The 16,308-nt window shown below is 58.9% G+C and overlaps 1 protein-coding gene across 2 annotated transcripts; it reads right to left on the bottom strand.

The window, feature by feature from the left end:
• Positions 1-1,957: 1,957 nt before the first annotated feature.
• Positions 1,958-16,244, bottom strand: LOC133235722 (laminin subunit beta-2). 2 transcript variants are annotated; one of them, XM_061397539.1, is made up of 33 exons: positions 16,140-16,244; positions 15,960-16,048; positions 15,666-15,838; positions 15,446-15,581; positions 15,290-15,363; positions 14,705-14,893; positions 14,544-14,607; positions 14,124-14,326; positions 13,915-14,035; positions 13,061-13,249; positions 12,675-12,854; positions 12,443-12,555; positions 12,112-12,191; positions 11,889-12,021; positions 11,549-11,707; positions 11,342-11,469; positions 7,164-7,296; positions 6,788-6,980; positions 6,567-6,710; positions 6,116-6,347; positions 5,869-6,032; positions 5,557-5,781; positions 5,248-5,465; positions 5,053-5,149; positions 4,585-4,957; positions 4,318-4,502; positions 4,003-4,244; positions 3,577-3,925; positions 3,036-3,243; positions 2,797-2,938; positions 2,538-2,714; positions 2,287-2,446; positions 1,958-2,205 (listed from the first exon to the last, which is right to left on the bottom strand). In XM_061397539.1, the coding sequence occupies exons 2-33, from the start codon at positions 16,045-16,047 to the stop codon at positions 2,069-2,071; spliced, it is 5,409 nt and encodes a 1,802-aa protein (XP_061253523.1). In that variant the 5' UTR covers position 16,048; positions 16,140-16,244; the 3' UTR covers positions 1,958-2,068. The 2 variants fall into 2 exon arrangements, with proteins under 2 accessions (XP_061253523.1, XP_061253524.1); XM_061397540.1 differs by lacking the exon at positions 5,557-5,781.
• Between the last annotated feature and the right edge of the window lie 64 nt (positions 16,245-16,308).

Below are 16,308 nucleotides of genomic sequence, written 5' to 3'. Positions count from 1 at the left end.
GGCCCAGCTATCTTGGCAACTCTTTGTGGACAAATTCTCCAGCAAGGAACAGACAGCCTAATGAGAAGGGGACCAGTGATCACTACCAAGGGCCGGAGTTTGCTCCCTGGTTACACCCAGGGCTCGGCAACCTAGGACATTTCTAACCCTCCAGAGCAGTGTCTCTCCAATACCTGAGGCAGCCCTGGCTACTCTCAGACGATTCCTAAGGGGGACTAAATAATGCACGTAGGAGCAACCACTTCTGGCTGAGCCTCCTAGACGCTGCCGCACAGACCCACAGAGAAAGAAGCCTCACTAAGGAGGAGCCAGGTCAGGGCAGCCATGGCCTGGGACCAGGCTCCTTCATCAATCTGGAGACGAGCCATGGCTCCAGCCCACAGGGCTGGCGCTCTGAACAGGGTGCTCACTTTTCCTTCACTCTCACTGGCTGCTTAGTCACCACCCAAGAAGTAGGAGGTGGAGGAGGAAGCCAGGAAAGGAGGAGACAGACAATTAAACAGCAGGAGGCCGGGGCATTGTAGCTGAAAACAGGCCCAGCCCAGGTGCTACCACTGCCCAGGCACGGTCTTCAGGTTAAGGTGCCCCACCTGCCACATGACAGTTTCCACCCTTCTCTGAACCTGGTTCTATGCACTGCTTGCTTTTGTTTTCTTTTTTCCCTATGTCTGAAGAGATTCTGCTCTCCAGCTGCTGTCCTATGCAGAGAGGGTCTTGCAAAAGCTAAGGTGAAAAGGGTATTCAGATGTCACACTTCCCTTTCAGCAATATCCTCACCTCAAGGCGCCCTGAGGTAGAGACTGAAACAGACGTTATCCCCTTCCTTCCCAGGTCCGCCCCCTCATCAGCTCTGAGCCAGAGACTTCTACCCACTTTCCCACAGACCCACAAGGGGATTCTGGGCTGTTTCTCCACCCAATATAAAGTTCTCAAAACTAAGATGAGGGTGGGGATGAAGAAGGTGTGTATCCAGGATCCCTGGCAGCCCCCAGCACGGCCTGAGACAGTGGCAGGGCAGATAGTGACCAGTCTGTGTTCCCCAGTGTGAGTGTGTGTGTGGGGGTGAGTGGGGGGAAATGTCGGGGGCGGAAAGAGATTCTTCTACGGGTCTGATGTGGGACTGGTGGGCTGGATCTCCAATCACGACAGATCCAGAGTCGAGAGATGGACATCCTCCGCCTCTTTGCTCCCATGCCCCAGCTGAAGGTCGCGTCCCTCCCCTATCCTCTTGGGACGTTGAGGAGGGAAAGGGGCTGCCTAGAGACCCAAGGTAGCCTAATCCGGCCGCGCCGGGTTACTGACCACAGACTAGCGCCCCAGCCGGGCTGCGACCCAGTTCCAGCCTCCGAACCCCGGGCCCACCACCACCTCCTCCAGAAAGCCGCCCTCAGTCGCCGCCAGCCCTCTCGGAGACGGCCGGCCGGCCACAGGCTGAGTGTAACAACCCAGCCTGCAGTAGTGGGCCCAGCAGGCCGCCGGACTCGAGGGGTGGAGACTGGACGGCCCGTGACCTTGAATAGGCCGCCCCGGGCCCGCGTTGCGGCCTCCCCGCTCCGGCGCGACAGGCGAGCAGCGGCCAGCCCCACTCACCGAGCGAGGCCGCCGCCGCCGCCGCCGCCAGCCCTCTTCGGGCCTTGGCAACCCGCTCTCGGTTCCGGTTCCGGCGTCAGGTCGGTTCCGGTTCCGGCGCGCCCCTCCCCCGTCCCGGCGCCGCCGCCACCACCTCAGCTGCTTGTTTTGTTTCGACTTCCAGTTACGGCCGCGGGTGGCTGCACGCAGGGCCGGTGACGCACATCCGGCGGGAGCGGGCACGCGGCGCCGGGCAGCTTCGGGGGCGGGCCGAGCGGAGGGGGCGGGGCTCCGGTGCCTGGGCCTCGCTGGGGCCCGGCGGTGGCCGCCTCTACAGACTCCTCCCAGAGACCCCGCCCTCCCCAAATCAGAGTCCAGACCACACCCGGGAATTCACACTGGTTTATTGGGGGGGCCTTGCCAGGCTGAGGACTGTTCATGCACAGGCGATCATGCGTGCGGGGTAAGGCTAGGGACCGGGGGGCGCCTCGGGCAGGGGTCACTGGCAGGTGTTGTAGATCTGGACCTGCAAGTTGATGGCCTGAAGCACACTGCGCATCCTGGCCTCCAGCCCGTCCAGCTGAGCCGCTTTGCCCTCCAGCGCCCGCTCGTTCTCCTCATAAGTGCCTTCCAGCTCTGGCAGAGACGGGTCTCAGATGAAGGGTCCTTCTCCCAGAGAGCCTCACCTTTCTGGGGCCCTCCCACCCCCATCCTCACCTTGCAGCCGCTGCAGCTTGTCTTGAGCGGCTTGCAACAAGCCCCGAGCCTCGTCCCGCAGTTGCTCTGCCCGCGCCTGCGCAGCCAGCACACCCTGGGCCTTGCGCTCAGCCAGGGCCCTCACTGTCTGGTACTGGTCCCCCAGGGGGCCCTGCAGCAGCTGTGGATGTAGAAGCCGGGGGCTGAGTGGTGGCCCAGTGGAGGCCCAGCCTCTATCCCCAGCCCTTCCAGCTGGCTCTGCCTCAACCCACCTGTTCAGCTTCCCGGGCACGATCCTGGGCACTGCCAGCCGTTTCTTCGGCACTCGAGGCTGCCAGGCTATTCCCTGCTCGCTTCAGTTTCAGAGCCTCCAGGAGACCATCCAGTTGCTGAGCCCGCTCACCTGCGGAGCTCAGTGCCTGCTCAGCACCTGCCATCCTCTCCTGCACCTGCCGTGGGTGGGCCCAGGATTAAAGGGGTTTATGTGGTGTGCTCCTAACCTGGGCCCACTGGTGTCCAGGGAGGCCACACCTGGTGTAGGGTCTGCTCTGTGTCCTGTGTGTCAACCACTGCCCCCTGGATGGCACCCTGAGCAGCACCCTGTGCCCGCTGGGCCTCCTCCAGTGCTGCCTGGACTGTCTCTGCCTTCTGTTTCTCACCCTCAGCCCGGCTCCTAGGGAAGAGAGGGAGTCAGAGCCTGCCAGTATCAGGATCAGGTGTCAAGGAGGGGGCAGCGGGGGTGCAGGAGGGTCCAAGGTTGGGGATCAGACCGTGCCCGCCGCGCGTCGTTCAGGAGCTGCTCGGCCCGGCGCACGTCTCCCACAGTGCGCGCCAGGATTGTGTCCACATCTGCCAGGCTCCGGACCCTCTCTGCAATCTCACCCGCCAGCTGCTGGATCTGCTCAGGCGACGCTGGGATGGAGAGTTCTAGCACCCGGGTGGCCACCATCTCAATGCTATCAGGGTCAGCCCCCTCCTCTATGGGGACACAGGCAAGGACTTAAGGTCAGAGCTTGGGCACAGGGACACCATCTGGGGATATGGACTCAGAGACCACACATGGGGTATGGATTTGCTAGCAGGCAGAAGGACAGTAACCAGCAGCTAGTAACCACAAGGACAGGACTCTACATGGGACACAGATTTGGGGCCATGGACTTTGGGATGACATAAAGGCAGGGCTCGGGGTCCACACATCCTGGGTCCCTGCCCATTGGTGGTCACAAACACAGGTGCCGTGTGGGCTCTGACTCAAGTATGAACACAGACACAAGGGAAACACCACGTGGCCTGGGCCACAGGGAGGCTCACGGCTGAGGAAGTCTTTCACATTCTGGATAAGTTGCCGCAGTTCCTGGTTGGCCTGCTCCACCTGGCCCCTGGACGCATGAGCCTTGTCCAGGGCTGCCTGGGCCCGCTGCTGGGCCTCGCCTGCCTGTCGACGGGTTTCAGCTACCTGGCTGAGGATGCCACCGCCTTCTGCCAACGCCCGCTGCAGCTCTGCCTGTGTGTGGCGGGCCCGACCCAGCGCCAGGTCCGCCATGGCTGCTGCCCCACTGCAGCTGAGGCCCCCACAGCGGGGCTGCCCCTCCTCATCCCGGCAGCCGGCACCCCCGCAGGGGCTCGTAGCACAGGGCGCATCTCCTGGGGACCCACACACCTGCCAGGCACAGAACAAGTCAGGGCTGGGGGAAGGAACAGCCACACCCACATGTCCCACCCCACACTGAGCCTTACCAGTTCGTTGATGCCTGTCAGACTCAGGGCGTGGGTACGGGCAGAGAGCTCGCCCAGGGCCCGCTGGTTGGCTATGTGCCTGCGGTTGAAATCCTCCCTCCGGGCACTCATCAGGGACTCTGTCCGGTGCCGGGTGTCTGCTGAGTTGCTCACAGGGCTGGGCACTATCAGGGCCGACATGTTGGCACGGCGTTCTGCCTCTGCAGACAGGCTGTGGGCCTGGCGGATGGTGTCATAGGCACCTGAGTTGGGCAGAGGCGGGCAGTCAGCTGAAGATCCACCCTGATCCAACTGCCTCAGGGGTCACCAACTCACCCAGGAAGTTTGAATGCTTGAGCAGGTCCAGATGCTGGTCAAGCTGCCGCAGCGTGAGATTAAGTGCAAGCCCGTCTCGCTCTAGACTACTCAGTGCGTGGTTGGCGTTGAAATTGTCATCCTGCACGTCTGTAAGCTCAGCCTCCAGCCGGGTCAGGTGCTCCGTGGCCTCCCCGATTTCGCGCCTGTGTGAAGTGATACAGAATTCAGGCCTGGCGCGTTGGGCCCCTGCCCCATCCCACCACTCATCCTCGGGTTCGTCCGCACCGCAGCTCCTTTGTGGCCTCCACGAGCTGTGCAGTGGAGGCGGCGGAGGCGTTTCGGGCAGCCACGATGCCCTGCACAGTGCCCAGCTTCTCCTGCAGGTGCCGGAAACTGCTCTCAAAGGCACCCAGCACGCCCGTCTGCTGCAGCTCTTGCGTCCACTGCTCCAGGCGCCGTGTGCGGGCCGCCAGATCCTGCACCACGCGGTCCCAGTCCCCAAAGCACGCGTGGCAGGGATGGCAGGTGGGAAAGACTCCCGAGAAGCCACGGGCACACTGGTCACAGCGCACGCCAGACACGCCAGGGCGGCAGCTGCAGTGGCCCGTGGAACGATGACACTGAGGTGTATCTATCCCACGAGGGTCACAGTCACAGGCTGTGTGGGCAAAGGACAGACCACAGGGTCAGGGTGCCAGTGGAGCACCCTGGGAAGCACCCCCCCATCTACTCTGGCCCCTCTAGCCCCCTTACCTCGGCACTGCAACCCAGGGTCTCCCCAGTGGAGCTCCTGGCACTCAGAACAGGTCCGCCCGCCGAAACCAGCACGGCAGTGGCACTGACCTGTGAACTAGAGTGGGAACAGGCAGAGGTCAATCAGGGGCAGAGCCGAGACCGGAGGCAGGCAGCTGGCCCCACCCACCCAGGGGTCCACAGGAAGTGCCCTACCTCGTTGCAGGCAGGGCCTCTGGCTCGGCTCGGGTGGCAGGCACAGGGCTGGCAGCCACGGCCACTGGTGAGGTTCCAGAAGTTGGGGGCACAGCGGTCACAGCTCAGGCCCTGGACGTTGGGGAGGCATGGGCACTGCCCACTGCTTGGGTCACAGTTGCAGTGGTCAGTGGATGGACACTGCCGGGCATCTGTGCCCAGCAGGTTGCAGGTACAGCCTGTGCCAGCCGAGATGGGGACACCAGTCAAGGGGTGCACACCAGTCAAGGGGAGCCCCACCCAGTGGTCCTCTCCCATCCCCACACTCACGGTGACAGCTCTGTCGGGCAGCCTGCCCATGGAAGCCAGGCTTGCAGTGGGCACAGCGCGGCCCCTCCGTGTGGTATAAGCAGTGCAGGCATTGCCCCGAGTGGGGGTCACAGGCATCCGGGTCCGTGGGGTCAATGTTCCCACTGCACTCGCATGGTTGGCACCCGCCGCCTGGCCTTGATGGGTCCCCAAAGTGCCCGGGGGCACAAGCTTCGCATCGCAGCCCTGCCCACGGTCGGAGGGTGGGGGGGAGGCGTGAGTGCTCAGCCCAGCTGCTCCACCCTGGTCCCGCGCCTGAACCTCCTCACTCACCTGTGTAGCCTGCCCGGCAGTGGCACACAACCTGCTGCGAGTACCCATCCCTGTGGCAGGAAGTAGCAAAGTGCCGCCGACTCCCGGGGCCTTCGGGGCAGGGGCAGGGCCGGCACTGGCCCCCGTAGGGCAGCCGGGGGTCCCCATGGTAGCCAGCAATGCACCTGCAGGGAGCAGAGGGAAACGCTGCATCCTCCCTGAGCGGTGTGCCTACCCACCCGCTCGTCCACGGCTGCTCCAGGCTCACCTTTCACAGTGCTCACCCCCAGTGTGGTCCCGGCAGCCCAGGCAAGTGCCAGTGTTGGGGTCGCACTCGTCTGCGTGCCCATGGCAGACACAGGGCCGGCAGCTCGGGAACCCCCACTGGCCTCGTTGGCAGCGGTCACAGCGAAGCCCAAAGGCACCAGCTCGGCAGGGGCACTGCCCACTGGTGGCATCACACAGGCCACTGAGCGCCCCCTCGGGGCTGCACTGGCAGGCTGGGGGCAAGGCAGAGACTGAGCCAGGGAGGGGCTTTGAGGGGAAGCTGGGTGAGGTCAGGGTGGAAGGTCAGGGGATGGAAGAGAAGGTCAAGTGATCAGGGCTGAGGATGTGGGGTCCGAAGCCAGAATGAGAAGGAAGAAGTAGCACCAGAAAAAGGAGGAAGAACAGTAGTGGGGAGGGGGGCAGACAACTGGAGGGATGAGGCCAGTGAATACCTTGACAACCCGTGGGGCCAAAGCCATAGTAGCCAGGGGCACAGAGGTCACAGTGGCGCCCAACCACTGCAGGTTTGCACCGACACTGACCGCCATGGGGGTTGCACTCGGAGCTCAGGGAGCCCTGGGGGTCACACTGACAGGCTGTGGGGAGAGGGAACAGGGCAGGTCAGGCTGAGCCCCCACACCTCCACCCCACCAGCCACACCACACACACTCACGCAGAGCTCCGTTGTAGAGCAGCGTGGACAGGCTGATGAGGAGGGGGGCACAGGCCTCAGAAGGAAGGGGCTTGCTGGGCATCAAACCCTCCTCGTGGCAGCGGTAGCGTTCAAAGGTGGCCCGGCGCTCGAGAGAGGCTGCGTCACCCCCGCTAAACATCTCCAGCACCAGGACACGGGGCAGCAGCACCAGCTTGAGAGATGAGAAGGAAGAGTGCAGTTCAGAGCCTGGACCACGTGGGACCACCAGGACACGAAGCTGGGTCCCCCCAGACCTGCCTGTTCCATCCCCAGCGCTGTCCATCTGGCCACCACTACGAGACCCAGCCCACAGGCCCCACCATCTTGGTAGGTATGGGAAGAAGGAGGTGTTCACCGAGTCAATGAGTAGGCTGGCTCCGGAATAGGGGGCCTCAGGCTGGGCACTTCCTCCTGTTCGCACCAGCTTGAGATGTAGCTTGTAGGAGATGCCAGGCTCCAGGCAGACAGGTCTGGGAAACACCATGTGCCTGGGGTAGGGGAGGACAGGTATGGGGGTCACCCAGAGTTCCCCTATGCCTCTTCTTGGGCCTCCCCTCGCCACACCCAGCAACCAAACCACTGGCCAAGAAACAGACTGCGCTGGGCCACTGTCTGGGCCACAGCTGACAACCAGGCAGAGAATCTGTATAGAAGATTCCCATAAACGTGCCTTCACTGGGATCATCACCTGTGCTGAAAATACTTCATATGGCCTTGCAACCCCACAGCATTTCCCTGGCACAAATATTCAGTTCAGTTCAGTTGCCCAGTTGTGCCCGACTCTTTGTGACCCCGAGGACTGCAGCATGCCAGGCTTCCCTGTTCATCACCAACTCCCGGAGTTTACTCAGACTCATGTCCATCGAGTCGGTAATGCCATCCAACCATCTCATCCTCTGTCATCCCCTTCTCCTCCTGCCTTCAATCTTTCCCAGAATCAAGGTTTTTTTCTGAGTCAGTTCTTCACATCAGGTGGCCAGAGTATTGGAGTTTCAGCTTCACCATCAGTCCTTAATAGCTTCCAGTTTTCCCCCAGGTCCTTTTTACGCTTCCTTCAACCCCCACCTCCAACCTTTGACCAAGGCTCCTCTTCATCAAGACTGCATCACCTCCCCCTGCCCCAGGTCATTCCCAGCAGCTTCTAAACCCACCCTAGGGTTCTTCTTCGATTCTCCCTGAAAAAATCTTTACTCAAGATTCAGGTCTCCCTCAGCTGCTGCTCTTTGTTCTCCTGCCCAACACAGCCCTAAAATGTAACCGTAGTCACTGCGTCCACTCTCTAAGCCTCCCACTCCCGAGGAGCTTGTGTCCCAACATGCCATGCAGTCGGCCTGTCCCAAGGTCACCGGTGACCTCCCTGTAGCCAAACCCAGCAGCTACTTCTCTATTCTTATCTGCTGAGGCGTCCAGCACCATGCAGTGAGAACCGTACGCCTTCCTTCCTCAGACGCTCTTCTCAGTTTCTGGGACCTTGTCCAGACTCCTGACTTTTCCCCATCCCCCAGCTGCTCCCTCTCTACTGGGTTCTAACACTAGAGTACCCCAAAGCTTGCTTCTGCTCCTCCTTCCTTTTTCTGGTCATTTAATTGAGAACCACCTCTTTACAGACAAGTCTTACATCTCCAACGTGAGCCCTCCAGTAATTCCAGACACACAAATCCAACCACCCCCGGCCTTGTCCCCTCATGTCTCAGCATCTCAGAAGTGCTCCCCGCTAGGTCTCCATCTCAGAAAAGAGCCCATGCCACCCAGACGCCCAAGCCCCAAACCCTGGAGACACCTTTCCACATTTTCTCCCTTTCCTACATGTCTAAGCTGTCAGCTCTGCCACCAGAACCCTATGGAAACTTCCTTTCCTTGCCACCTCAACTGCTACACCTGTGTCCAGCCTGCTGTCATTCGGCTAACTCAGTAACTTCTAGCAGAGCTCCCACCTTCCACCTGGGCCCTTTAGGTCTATCCTCCACTGGGAAACCAGATGAGTCTTTGTTAAATGTAAAGTTGGCCAAATGTCCATGGTGGGTACAGCCAGGCTCATTATGCTATTCTCTCTGCTTCTATGTATTTCTATTTTTCAGTTCAGTTCAGTCGCTCAGTCATGTCCGACTCTTTGCGACCCCAAGAATCTCAGCACGCCAGGCCTCCCTGTCCATCACCAACTCCCGGAGTTCACCCGACTCACGTCCATCGAGTCAGTGATGCCATCCAGCCATCTCATCCTCTGTTGTCCCCTTCTCCTCCTGCCCCCAATCCCTTCCAGCATCAGAGTCTTTTCCAATGAGTCAACTCTTCACATGAGGTGGCCAAAGTACTGGAGTTTCAGCTTTAGCATCATTCCTTCCAAAGAAATCCCAGGGCTGATCTCCTTCAGAATGGACTGGTTGGATCTCCTTGCAGTCCAAGGGACTCTCAAGAGTCTTCTCCAACACCACAGTTCAAAAGCATCAATTCTTCGGCGCACAGCTTTCTTCACAGTCCAACTCTCACATCCATACATGACCACTGGAAAAACCATAGCCTTGACTAGACGGACCTTTGTTGGCAAAGTAATGTCTCTGCTTTTGAATATGCTATCTAGATTGGTCATAACTTTCCTTCCAAGGAGTAAGCATCTTTTAATTTCATGGCTGCAATCACCATCTGCAGTGATTTTGGAGCCCCCAAAAATAAAGTCTGACACTATTTCCACTGTTTCCCCATCTATTTCCCATGAAGTGATGGGACCGGATGCCATGATCTTTGTTTTCTGAATGTTGAGCTTTAAGCCAACTTTTTCACTCTCCACTTTCACTGTCATCAAGAGGCTTTTGAGTTCTTCTTCACTTTCTGCCATAAGGGTGGTGTCATCTGCATATCTAAGGTTATTGATATTTCTCCTGGCAATCTTGATTCAGCTTGTGCTTCTTCCAGTCCAGTGTTTCTCATGATGTACTCTGCATAGAAGTTAAATAAGCAGGGTGATAATATACAGCGTTGATGTACTCCTTTTCCTATTTGGAACCAGTCTGTTGTTCCATGGCCAGTTCTAACTGTTGCTTCCTGACCTGCATACAGATTTCTCAAGAGGCAGATCATGTGGTCTGGTATTTCCATCTCTTTCAGAATTTTCCACAGTTTATTGTGATCCACACAGTCAAAGGCTTTGGCATAGTCAATAAAGCAGAAATAGATGTTTTTCTGGAACTCTCTTGCTTTTTCCATGATCCAGCAGATGTTGGCAATTTGATCTCTGGTTCCTCTGCCTTTTCTAAAACCAGCTTGAACATCTGGAAGTTCACGGTTCACATATTGCTGAAGCCTGGCTTGGAGAATTTTGAGCATTACTTTACTAGCGTGTGAGATGAGTGCAATTGTGCAGTAGTTTGAGCATTCTTTGGCATTGCCTTTCTTTGGGATTGGAGTGAAAACTGACCTTTTCCAGTCCTGTGGCTACTGCTGAGTTTTCCAAATTTGCTGGCATATTGAGTGCAGCACTTTCACAGCATCATCTTTCAGGATTTGGAATAGCTCAACTGGAATTCCATCACCTCCACTAGCTTTGTTCATAGTGATGCTTTCTAAGGCCCACTTGACTTCACATTCCAGGATGTCTGGCTCTAGGTCAGTGATCACACTATTGTGATTATCTGAGTCATGAAGATCTTTTTTGTACAGTTCTTCTGTGTATTCTTGCCATCTCTTCTTAATATCTTCTGCTTCTGTTAGGTCCATACCATTTCTGTCCTTTATCGAGCCCATCTTTGCATGAAATGTTCCCTTGGTATCTCTAATTTTCTTGAAGAGATCTCTAGTCTTTCCCATTCTGTTGTTTTCCTCTATTTCTTTGCATTGATCGCTGAAGAAGGCTTTCTTATCTCTTCTTGCTATTCTCTGGAACTCTACATTCAGATGCTTATATCTTTCCTTTTCTCCTTTGCTTTTCGCTTCTCTTCACAGCTATTTGTAAGGCCTCCCCAGACAGCCATTTTGCTTTTTTGCATTTCTTTTCCATGGGGATGGTCTTGATCCCTGTCTCCTGTACAATGTCACGAACCTCCGTCCATAGTTCATCAGGTACTCTATCTATCAGATCTAGGCCCTTAAATCTATTTCTCACTTCCACTGTATAATCATAAGGGATTTGATTTCTATTTTTACAGGATAAAAAGTTTAAAAGAAATAATGATTTTAAAAAAAAGATCCATGAAACAAATACGAACCCCCCAATATAATAAAAACCTTAATCAGGCCAGTTACATCCCTGCTCAGAGCACTCTGACACCCTCCCAAGCCCCTACAGGCACCCCCCAATCCTGACACTGAATGGGCTCCCCTCAATTCCTGCCTTGGCCTCTGGAACTTGGGCCCCTGAAGGAGCAGACCTGGTTCTCTCTACTTCCTTCCTCTGAGCCACACCGTGCCCAGCAGCATCGGCAAACAGCAGCCAGGAGGAGCAGGCACTCAAAGGAACAGATGAATGAGCAGTTGGAGTGGAGCAGCCGACCCACAACCCACCCCCCAAACAGTGGTAGGTGCTCCCACTAGCGTCCTCACCTGCTGCCTGGCCGTAGGGTCCCTGGGATGTGGTCGTCTTGGGGCAGCACGTGCCCACATGGGCTGCGGGCAGACACAGGCCCTGGACGCTGCACGGTCAGTTCCATCTCTGCCCACTGCTCTGGCACCTGGGGGGACACGGGATGATGGAGGAGGTGCTCTCACGTGCAGAGGGTGAGCTCTGGGTTAGGTGTCGCAGGATCTGACCTGGGGCTCCAAGCGCAGGAGCACGTCGTAGTCCATGGCTCTCGGTACAGAGGCCACCACGAACTCCAGCACCTGGCCTTCCTGCAGCCTAACAAAGCCCGGGCCGGTCCAAGATGGAGTGCCCCCAGGGGTCACCAGACGCTCCACCACATCGAGCACCTGGGAGGCAATGCAGCCGGGGGTGGGGGGATCTTCTGCCACAGCCTGTCCCCAGGCCCCAGCTCTCCAGTGGACGCCCTGCTCAAGGCAGACACCCTCCCTCCACCAGGCGCCACCCATAACCCAGCCTCTCCATCCATAGTGCCATCCATGCCCTGCCCCCCAACAGTGCCCCGCTTACTTGCCCCCGGGGTTCCTCAGCCTCCCAAGTTAGGTGGTCAAGGAAGGGCCGGAAATAACCAGGCTGCACCTGCTCGCAGCGTCGCCCCACCATGTGCTGGCGGCAGCGGCACTGACCCGTGGCCTCGTTGCACCTGGGGAACACGTGGTTACTCCAGAGGATCCCGCCCTCCTGCCCAGGATCCTCTCCCCAACCACCCAGGGCCCCTTATACAGCAACTCACTGGGGATCCAAGGCACCACCGATGTCGCAGTCACATGGACGGCAGCCGAGCAGGTCGTGGCTCAGCCCCCAGTGGCCAGGCTGCGGGACAAGAGGTTGCTGAGGGCCCAAAACAGACTCCCCTCTCTGCCCAGAAGAGAGTCCGATGATGACTCTCAGCCTCTACACTCCTTGGGGAAAGCATGGTCCCCAGACCACTGGCTCCCACCCTTGGCCTCTCACCCAGGTTCAGGCCCTAAGCCCTCAGCACCCACCCAGGGGGGCATGGACACCACCCCCCAGCCCTGTGCTCTGAGGACAAGCGCAGAACTCCGGCCCCCCTCCAGTCACACCAGGCAGCGGTTGCAGCCCTGGCCGGTCACCAGACGCTTGCAGAAACAGGCTCCACTGTTGCGGTCACAAGGGGTGCCCCCCGGCACCGTGCCCCGTGGGTCACACTGACATCCTGCAGGGAAGGAGACATCAGCACTGTGGGGAGCTGGAGCAGTGCTCGTGTCTGGCTGGGTCAAGAGTAAGAGGTCCAGGGTCAAGGTCAGGACTGGAATCAGGATAGGAGGCACATACGCTGGCAGCCCAGGGGGTTGTTGGCACTGAGCCCAAAGAAGCCGTCGCGGCACTGCTGGCAGCGAGAGCCCACCACGTGTTCTTTGCAGCGACACTGGCCCGAGACCAGCCCCAGGGCAGGGTCATCGTGGGGATCACAGCGGCCCCCGTCTTGGGAACCCATGGGGTCACAGTCACAGGCTGAGGGCACAAAGAAGTGCAGAGTTACCCTAGGCCAATGAGCCCAGCACCAGTCAAGTCTCAAGCCCCACCCTAGATTCCCAGTCTGGCCCCCACCACTCCCCCACCCTCCACCCCAAATCTCTGTAACTTGGCCATAGTCTGGCACATCCTCTGCTCTAACCCGGGGACAGCCTTCCTGCTCCAGGGTTCAGTTCCCGCCTTACAGCGGCACACAGCAGGGTCACGCAGGTCCTTGGTTGGGTCCCGGTAGAAGAAGGGCCGGCAGAGCTCACATTGGCGCCCGGCTGTGTTGTGCTGACACCCATCACACACACCTCCGCTCACATTGCCAGATGCCAGGTATATGGCCATGTCGAAGTGACAACTGTGGGCGTGCCCGTGGCACTCGCACTCTTGGGAGAGGGGAAGGAAGAGAGGGCAAAGGTCACTGGAGGGACCGTGCCCTGAGAGGAAGGGACTTAGGGACCCCCAGTGCCACCTTAGGTCCCTGCCACCGGCCAGAATTTGTGGGTGGGGGTTTGGCTTTCTACTGGGCCCCTCATCAGAGCACGCTGTTGAGAAGGGTTGAAGGAGTCCCCGGGGGCATTGAGACCAGGATGAAAAGTGAAAGTGTTAGTTGCTCAGTTGTGTCTGACTCTTTGTGACCCCATGGACCATAGCCCACCAGGCTTCCCTGCCCATGGAATTCTCCAGCAAGAATACTGGAGTGGGTTGCCATTTCCTTCTCTAAGGGATCTTCCTGACCCAGGGTCAAACCCAGGTCTCCTGCATCGCAGGAAGTTTCTTTAACCATCTGAGCCACCAAGGAAGGCCCCTTCACAAATCCTTTTTTTTTTTTTTTTTGGCTTCAGGATCTTAGTTCCCTGACCAGGGATTGAACCCAGGCCCTGGCAGTGAAAGCGCTGAGTCCTAACGACTGGGCCACCAGGGAATTCCTTCCTGATATCCTTCAGACACAATCTAGGTGTTAGGGACTTAACCAACCATCTCTAGGTTGTGCCCTGGGCATAGCCAGGCCACAGAGTTTTGGGGCAGTGGGGGCTGGGGTCTTACTCACTCTTGCAGGCATGACTATGGCGGTCCTCAGCCGGGTGCCAGGGCAAGTCGTGATAGAAATCCTGACACTGCTCACAGTTAAGGCCGCGAGTGTTGTGTTTGCAGACGCAGGCCCCATGAACCTAGGAGGGTGGGCAGGCGAGTGGTCAGCACGGCCCAGCCGGGCCCGCCCCTGCCCACAGCCCAGCTCAGCCAGCCGAAGGCCCTCACCATGCCCTCAGCGTGGGCTGGTGCCCCTGGGGCAGGCGCACACTGTGAGGCGTGTCCGTAGCAGAAGCAGTTGCCACGCACGACCAGCTCATAGAGGGCATAATAGTACTTCTCGCGGATCTCCCGCCGGGGGTCAAGCAGGTTGTCCCCAAGTGTGTGTAGCCGTGTCAGGTTTACCCGCAAGTTGGTGATCTTCAGCAGGTCTAAGCAGAGGGAAGAAGACTGGGAACCCACTGGCCCACACCCAGCCAGGGGGCTGAAGCTGCCAAGGTCACCTTGGGAGACCTCCTGTCTCTAGCTGTATGAGCTAAACTGGACTTGGCACCTGCCCTAGGAAACACCCAAAATAGCTCCCAAGGCCCCAGAGAGTTAGCAGCCGGACTCTGGGACTGTGCCAGGCTCAGAGAAGGGAGCACTCACTCTGGATCCGTGGGCTGTAGGGGTCTGGAATGGGGATGGCAGGGTCCAGCACCCGATAGATGACCTGGGAGGGCATGGAGGCATTGCAGACACTGGACCTGTGTCCAAGGGCACGCCCACCGTGCCCCCTCTCTGCCCCAAGCCCAGAGGCCAGCCCTCACCTCGCCTTCAGTGGATGGCTCAATCTCTGAGTAGCGGGACTCACAGACAACATCGTCCCAATGCCGTGGTGGGGCCAGCGGGACTCCAGGGAAGTCTGCCGCACAGTCATAGGAGAAATAGCGGTACACGCGCCACGTGCGTCCAAAGTCAGCCGAGCGCTCCACCAGCATGGCAGCGGGGCGAAATGTCTGGGTGGGGAGCACGGCTCATCAGCGGGCACCAGGACCCAAGTCCAGCCCAGGCCTGTCAAGAACCCTGTCCAGCTGGGGCCTGCTCTCAAGCAGCTCATGGAGAGGTAGGGGTGACCAAAGTGAGCCAAGAAAGAATCGGGAAGGAAAGCCACCCCGAGTGGGGAAGTCAGGATCCCCAGGGAGACAGCGCCTGACCCAGCCTGGGATTGGAGCAGCGTGTACACAGGCCTGGAGGTGGGAGGCAACAGAACTGTGGGAGGTGAAAGGGCCTCCCATCTAGCCAGGGCACAGCATATGAGTACAGAGAGGCTGGACTGAAGATCTGGGACTCTGTTCATGGGCACTGGGGAGCCAAGCAGGGTGCTTCAAGCAGGCTCCCAGACATGCGGGCACCTTGAAGGTCATGATGAGGTGTGTGAAATGGAACTCAGCCTCCAAGTCCAGCTGGATGGTGACCATGGGGACACCTGGGGCAGGAGTCAGAGGTCAGGGCCTTGAGGCTATTTGGTGGGCAGCCCTGCTCCCCCCATACCCCACCCGCAGCCTCACCATTCTCTGACTGCCACCAGGCTGCCCGGCGCTGTGGTGCAAAGCTGGTAACTACATTCTGGATGCGATGGCTGTTTGGGTTGTCTCTGGCAGAGAAGGGGCGCCGGGAGTCACACAGAAAGCATTTCTTCTCATCCTGGGTCGGATCAGGGTCAGGGTCAATGTCTCAGCCACTGCTAGTCCATCCTGACTCGGACCCCCACCTCCACCCCAGTCCCACCTGCAGGTGACTGACGATGCAGTAGGGCTGGGGGCCGCGCAAACCACAGGTGGACGAGGCGGTCAGTCTGTCAGCGCGGCCCACCAGCAGGTCGCCTGTGGCAGGGTAGCAGCTTCCCCGAGAACAGCTTGGCACATCCGGGGCTGGGGCCTGGGCCAGGGCGGTGACCAGCACTGGGAACAGGGGGTCAGCTGGTTCTACTACACTACCCCACTCCCCGCAGCCCCTGATCCAGCTACCCCAGGACCCACCATCACATCCCACCCCCGCCAGGCCTTCACCGGGCCCTCTCACCGCTCAGCAGCAGGCCCAGATGAAGCTGCCAGGGCCCAGGCTGTCCCGGCAGGTCCCTCCCTCGTCCCCCTGCTGCGACCCACTCCATCCTGAAGAGGAGAGGAAGAGGATGATGGGGGATGAGAGGCCTGGGGCCCGTGCCCTCCTATCCCCTCCCTTGGGGTCCCATGTTGACTCTGCCTGTGTGGGTCCTTGGCTGATTCCCCACTCGGTCCTCTGTCGGTCCAGCGGTCCCTCCACTAGCGCGGAGTCCAGCGACTTTGAGCAAAGTTGGGAAGTATGGCAGGAAGTAAAGCATGGAGCGGATCTCGGGCGGGAGCGCAGCTTTGTACAGAAAACCCCTACCTCT

This window comes from Bos javanicus, chromosome 22 (assembly GCF_032452875.1).
Source record: "Bos javanicus breed banteng chromosome 22, ARS-OSU_banteng_1.0, whole genome shotgun sequence".
NCBI classification, from domain to species: Eukaryota; Metazoa; Chordata; class Mammalia; order Artiodactyla; family Bovidae; genus Bos; species Bos javanicus.
The sequence above is the reverse complement of the archived record's forward strand: the minus strand, read 5'-3'. Positions and strand labels throughout refer to the sequence as shown.

What these genes read in the sequence shown, in the direction of transcription:
- LOC133235722 (XM_061397539.1), bottom strand. Translation starts at nt 16,047, where the DNA reads ATGGAGTGGGTCGCAGCAGGGGGACGAGGGAGGGACCTGCCGGGACAG. An exon ending in CTGGTGGCAGTCAGAGAATG is followed by an intron (nt 15,364 to 15,445) that starts GTGAGGCTGCGG and finishes CTCCTGCCCCAG; the next exon opens with GTGTCCCCATGGTCACCATC. An exon ending in CAAGCTGCAGCGGCTGCAAG is followed by an intron (nt 2,206 to 2,286) that starts GTGAGGATGGGG and finishes CGTCTCTGCCAG; the next exon opens with AGCTGGAAGGCACTTATGAG.